Source organism: Diaphorina citri, unplaced genomic scaffold (genome assembly GCF_000475195.1).
Source record: "Diaphorina citri unplaced genomic scaffold, Diaci psyllid genome assembly version 1.1 scaffold1868, whole genome shotgun sequence".
Taxonomy (NCBI): Eukaryota; Metazoa; Arthropoda; class Insecta; order Hemiptera; family Psyllidae; genus Diaphorina; species Diaphorina citri.
Genome location: NW_007379294.1, coordinates 27,059 through 33,129, shown reverse-complemented (window position 1 = coordinate 33,129; position 6,071 = coordinate 27,059). Strand labels below are relative to the sequence as shown.

Sequence of the window (6,071 nt, the reverse complement as noted above, 5' to 3'; positions counted from 1 at the left end):
CTGCTGAACCGCTCTTCCGATCTATCGTCCGAAGGCCGCAGTTACTCCCCTCAAGAATAGTAAGTATGTAGGTATCAATTATTGTGAATTGAGTCAACTCTCTGTTCTGCCCTACTACCAAAATCGCATACAGTGGCTTTGCCAGAGGCCGCATTTATTCTGATGAACATATTAGCAAAAGTATTATATTTATTCACAGATGTCATAGTAACTCGGGTGGAAGAAGAATACCTCTGGGAGTCGAAACAGCTCGGTGCCTATTCTCCTCACACGCTGATCAACACACTGATGTATTTCAACACCAAGTATTTCCTTCGCTTCTCGCTGGGCGAACACGAAAAGCTGAGCTTCCAGAGGCTGACCATCAACTGGAAGTTTGGTCTGAAGAAGGGCCCGAAGATTCTGCGAATGCTGATCATGGATGACAGCATGAAGCTGACCAAGATAGAGTTGGAGGAGGATGTCAATCACCCCCTGCGGTGTCCTGTGAAGCTGTACGAGTTCTATATGTCCAAGTGGTGAGTAGGTGTGCTGGTAGCTTAACCTAAGTGACCTGCGAGTTGTACTTAACACAAGCATACCAAATTTTGAATCTGGGAAGTGCAAAATAAAAAGTACGTTTATGGAATAGATCCCTACCTTATGTGATCAAATCATAGTCACATAATCTCTACTTAAAAGTTATCCTTACTTTGAACCCATATCCTTACTTTGAACAGGGTCTCTTCTCATTAGTTGGAAATTTAAGCTCTCTCTGATTACAGGGAAAGCTCATTAAAAAAGGTGTATTTTTTTTTTCACAAATTTCTCATACACTGGAGAGCAATAAATTCGGGACCACCCCTATTTTTTGGTTTTTCTCAAACTGCTGTTTTCCCCTCTATTTTCAGTCCGGATACAGTGAAGAATAGTTACGACTTACTCTACCTGGCTCCGGAGCACTCTTGTGTACCAGAATCCCCCATTTGGTTCTCCAACACCAAACTAGACACGAATAGTGTATCTAGAACCCTGAACCGGATCAAAATGGTCAAGGAGATTGTATCTATAATGTAAAACACAGTGTAAGTAGTGTTCATGTAACCAAATAAACTTACGTCCTTATTTGTGAACAAAACACTGAGGATACATGTTGCTACTTGAACCCTGGAAACAAGTAACAGTGTTACTTCAACACCAGCAGTCTGGAGTTTTGTTAGTTGCTACTTGTCATGTTTGTGGGAGAAATTATTTTTTGAATCAATTTCTTGTGCTGTTGTTACTCCAATGTGAAAGTTCATGTTTCTTTGAACAAGATTCAGGACGTAAGCAGTAGCATCTTGCGACTTGCTACTTGCGACGTGTTACCTCAGTGCGAAACGCGCCTAAAAAAGGTGTATTTTTTTTTCACAAATTTCTCATACACTGGAGAGCAATAAATTCGGGACCACCCCTATTTTTTGGTTTTTCTCAAACTGCTGTTTTCCTCTCTATTTTCAGTCCGGATACTGTGAAGAATAGTTACGACTTACTCTACCTGGCTCCGGAGCACTCTTGTGTACCAGAATCCCCCATTTGGTTCTCAAACACCAAACTAGACACGAATAGTGTATCTAGAACCCTGAACCGGATCAAAATGGTCAAGGAGATTGTATCTATAATGTAAAACACAGTGTAAGTAGTGTTCATGTAACCAAATAAACTTACGTCCCTATTTGTGAACAAAACACTGGCTTTGTCAGCCTAGTTAGCTTAATTAGTAGTGCGTCTGCCTTGTAAGCGCTAGGCCGCGGGTTCGATTCCCGCCCGGGGTGGATTTCATCCTGATGGGATAAACTGGAGAAATCCTGCACTCTGATTGGACGAGAGAACGGGGCCGTCGACATTTGTCTGGAATAGAGGGAGATTGCCATTTAAAAATAATCACAAATAATAATAATAATAATAAATAAAACCGGTCGAGCAATTTCACGAGAAAACGCATGCAAAAGAACAAAAACAGGGCTATCAGCGTAAGGCTGGCAACTCACTATCAGGTAGACCTGATCAGGTCTACCTGATAGTGAGTGGCTGGCCTAAAAGACAGACAGAAAATTTTCCAATGTGATATTTGGAATCCTTGATGCATTAAGACTATTAGGAGTAAGAATAACTAAAAATTTGTGTGTTTGACGTCACTGTAATGAATGCTAGTTTTTTTTCTAGAGGTTTGTTAGAGATCACTATCAGGTAGACCTGATCAGGTCTACCTGATAGTGAGTGGCTGGCCTAAAAGACAGACAGAAAATTTTCCAATGTGATATTTGGGATCCTTGATGCATTAAGACTATTAGGAGTAAGAATAACTAGAAACTTGTGTGTTTGACGTCACTGTAATGAATGCTGGTTTTTTTTCTAGAGGTTTGTTAGAGGGAACTGTAACAACGGAGGTCGAAATAAGAGAGGAGGACAAGATGGGAGAAAGCCAGCCGTTCCTAGAACAATTTATCCGTTTAGTATGTCTTCTCGTTCTATTAGGAGCCCTTTATTGATTGATAGAGAGGGGATGCTACTTACTGTAGACCTAGAACAATTTATCCGTTTAGTATGTCTTCTCGTTCTATTAGGAGCCCTTTATTGATTGATAGAGAGGGGATGCTACTTACTGTAGTATGTCTGGCTAGGGGACGTTAAACAGAGAGAAGACTAGCGTCTGGCTGTGGGACTATAAACAGGGAGGAGAACAGCTAACCCTAACCAGCCTAGCAAGCTGGCAGTTCTTCAAAGGGTTCTCTCTGCTTTTAAAGACCAAGCACAAGTTGGAGGAGAACAGCTAACCCTAACCAGCCTAGCAAGCTGGCAGTTCTTCAAAGGGTTCTCTCTGCTTTTAAAGACCAAGCACAAGTCCTGACGATGGTTGACTGCGGTTCAGGACGAGCCAGCCAAATTAACATGGCTAGAGCTAGAGACCATCATCCCGGTGTATAGCAGATACAAAAAGACATCTTTTCTTTATTCTGCTATCGCCATTCGGCGAAAGCTAAAGCCGCTTAGAGACCATCACCCCGGTGTATAGCAGATACAAAAAGACATCTTTTCTTTATTCTGCTATCGCCATTCGGCGAAAGCTAAAGCCGCTACAACAACAACAACATTTTTTGTTGCTTCCCCTATTGGCAGAAGAACATGGAAATATGAAAATTTGAATAGGCCATAACTCCGGCCCTGGTTATCGGATCGAGCTCAAACTTGTACCAAAGTACTACGTTCTTTAAGACCTTTGATATGATGTATCACAAACAGGGGGTTCTCATTTAAGATTTTCAAGTTGGCCCCCCTGGGGCCGACGCTGAAAAAGTCCCTGAATTTTTACATAGCCTACAAGAAACTAGAGGTAAATATAGGCTCGTATACAAAATTTCAGGTTTCTAAATTCATCGGTTCTAAAATTAAGGGGGGGGGGGGGGACTTTATGAATGCACTGTATAGGTCGACCAGGTTTGGATAAGTCCTTCTATGGGAACAGTCAGACAGACACCGAAGCGAATACAATAGCCCGTCCACTATACTTTTTGTTATTACTATCGTAGTAATAAAGGGAGGATGGGCTAAAAAGCTCTATGCTCTTTGTTCCTTTCTGTTTTTAGCCTAAGGTCTTGAGTGACGAAAATTTTACTCTCCGTTCGGCGATAAGCTATTTTTTTTTTTTTTTTGGTTGACAGAGGGAACTGTAACTGCTATGGTCTTATCGTCCCGAAATCGAAGAGAGAAGGAAGACAGGATGGAAGAAAGTTGACAGAGGGAACTGTAACTGCTATGGTCTTATCGTCCCGAAATCGAAGAGAGAAGGAAGACAGGATAGGAGAAAGCGATTATCGTCCCGAAATCGAAGAGAGAAGGAAGACAGGATAGGAGAAAGCCTGCCGACAGAGGGAACTGTAACTGCTATGGTCTTATCGTCCCGAAATCGAAGAGAGAAGGAAGACAGGATAGGAACACAGAGGGAACTGTAACTGCTATGGTCTTATCGTCCCGAAATCGAAGAGAGAAGGAAGACAGGATAGGAGAAAGCCAGGGGGAACTGTAACTGCTATGGTCTTATCGTCCCGAAATCGAAGAGAGAAGGAAGACAGGATAGGAGAAAGCCAGCCGTTCCGTAACTGTACTTTTTTAAGCGAATGCAAATATCAAGTTTTTTTTTAAAGAGGTTTGACAGAGGGAACTGTGACTGCTAGACCGAAATCGAAGAGAGAAGGAAGACAGGATAGGAGAAAGCCAGCCGTTCCGAGAACGAACATTATCCCATCAGGATAAGCGGGAATCGAACCCGCGGCCTAGCGCTTACGAGGCAGACTCACTACCAACTAAGCTAACTAGGCTGGCGCGATAAGCTATCCACCTACTCACTTTAAACTCACCCAGCCTGAGTGGGGCCGGGAAAATCCAGCAGTACCTACGCGATTGCCCATATGGTCACCCATCCCAATACCAACCAAACGCAACGTTGCTTAACTTCAGTGATCTAGGGGGAAGAGTATTATTTCACCTCTTCAATCTTAATCTATCACTTGTATTTAGTATTCTGTATTATATCATTATTGTAACCTTGTTTATTTAAAACTTAAACTTAGGTACCTATTGAAAAATATAAGGCGATTCATTATTAATATATTAACCTGTTATTATTGTATTCTTTTTCGATTTTCCCATTATTTTCATCATTCTCTGAAAAATAGCTTGGTAGGTATTTGTCCCGCGAAAATTGTAATAAAGGAAGGACGGGCTAAAAAGCTCTATGCTCTTTGTTCCTTTCTGTTTTTAGCCTAAGGTCTTTAGTGACGAAAATTTTACTCCATTCGGCGATAAGCTATCCACCTACTCACTTTAAACTCACCCAGTCTGAGTGGGGCCGGGAAAATCCAGCAGTACGCGATTGTGCAGATGGTCACCCATCCCAAAAAATATAAAAAAAAAAAAAAAAAAAAAAAAAAAAAAAAACAGGTCTAAGTGATAAAATAATCATATTTATTGTTCTGACAAAAACAATCCAGGAAAATTTGGAAACAAAAACGAACTATCTAAAATTTTTAATTAATTAATTAATTTATACCTCTAATTTACACTTTTCCATCAAATCAACATCATTTGGTTTGTTTGGTGAAGCTAGGCCTCTTCATAATTTTAGGAAATCACATTTTTTTTTTTGTCGTCGTTGTAATGTCTGCCTCTTTAGCCGATTATTATTCTTCTCGTATTTACACTTTTCCATCAAATCAACATCATTTGGTTTGTTTGGTGAAGCTAGGCCTCTTCATAATTTTAGGAAATCACATTTTTTTTTTTTGTCGTTGTAATGTCTGCCTCTTTAGCCGATTACTTTTCTTGTTGTATACCAACCTCAGTGGTGCAGTGGTTAGCTCGGTGAACTTTGAATCTCGAGGTTGGTGGTTCGAGTCCAAGTCATGTCATAAAATTTAGCGTAGTATATCAGGCGGGGAACGACATTTGTGACAAGCATTTATGAATAACACAATTAAAATTCCCTTTATTCTTGTTGTACTCTTTGAACGACATTTGTGACAAGCACTTATGCATAACACAATTAAAATTCCTTTTATTCTTGTTGTACTCTTTGGTTTAATAAAGAACAAAAGGGGCTGATGACATTCGAAGTCGTGCCCCTTTTAAAAAAAAAAAAAAAAAAAAAAAAAAAAAAAAAATCTTTTGCCGATAGGTGAAAACAAAAGTCAATTGGCTCGTTCTTTTTTTCCAAGTACTAAGCTTAAAAATCTGACTGCTGGGATTTGAACCCACGACCATCCGAGATTCAGTCTCGGAGGAGCTTTATTACTTTCCTTCCAAGACCTAATACAGGGTATATCAAACCTATACAAAATGACAGGTAATGAAATAAGAAGTACTGGGATGTAGGCAGTGTTTGAATGTACATATCTGTCCATTTTTTAGCCACCTACCCTACTTACACGGTTTTTTCGGATCAAAAAATCTTTCTTTTTAGGATCAAAAAATTGAAAGCAATCCCCTAAATTTACCTCAAGTTGAATTACATTAAAAAACAAGATACGACTGTTCTAAATTCCTAATGCAGCCCC

General features: G+C 40.1%; 1 protein-coding gene across 4 annotated transcripts; it reads left to right on the top strand.

Moving 5' to 3' along the window:
- Nucleotides 1-123: 123 nt before the first annotated feature.
- On the top strand, nucleotides 124-4,640 carry LOC103517501 (glutamine-rich protein 1-like). Of its 4 annotated transcripts, none has more exons than XR_003393758.1 (3): nucleotides 124-518; nucleotides 1,480-1,729; nucleotides 4,298-4,640. XR_003393758.1 is itself a non-coding variant. In XM_017447477.2 (2 exons), exons 1-2 carry the CDS (start codon nucleotides 163-165, stop codon nucleotides 1,643-1,645), a joined length of 522 nt encoding a protein of 173 aa, XP_017302966.1. In that variant the 5' UTR covers nucleotides 124-162; the 3' UTR covers nucleotides 1,646-1,795. The 4 variants fall into 4 exon arrangements, 2 of the variants coding, with proteins under 2 accessions (XP_017302966.1, XP_008480760.1); XR_003393757.1 differs by having other exon boundaries at nucleotides 1,480-1,739; nucleotides 4,294-4,640; XM_017447477.2 differs by lacking the exon at nucleotides 4,298-4,640 and having other exon boundaries at nucleotides 1,480-1,795.
- Nucleotides 4,641-6,071: the final 1,431 nt, after the last annotated feature.

What these genes read in the sequence shown, in the direction of transcription:
- LOC103517501 (XM_017447477.2), top strand. Translation starts at nt 163, where the DNA reads ATGAACATATTAGCAAAAGTATTATATTTATTCACAGATGTCATAGTA. An exon ending in GAGTTCTATATGTCCAAGTG is followed by an intron (nt 519 to 1,479) that starts GTGAGTAGGTGT and finishes CTCTATTTTCAG; the next exon opens with TCCGGATACTGTGAAGAATA.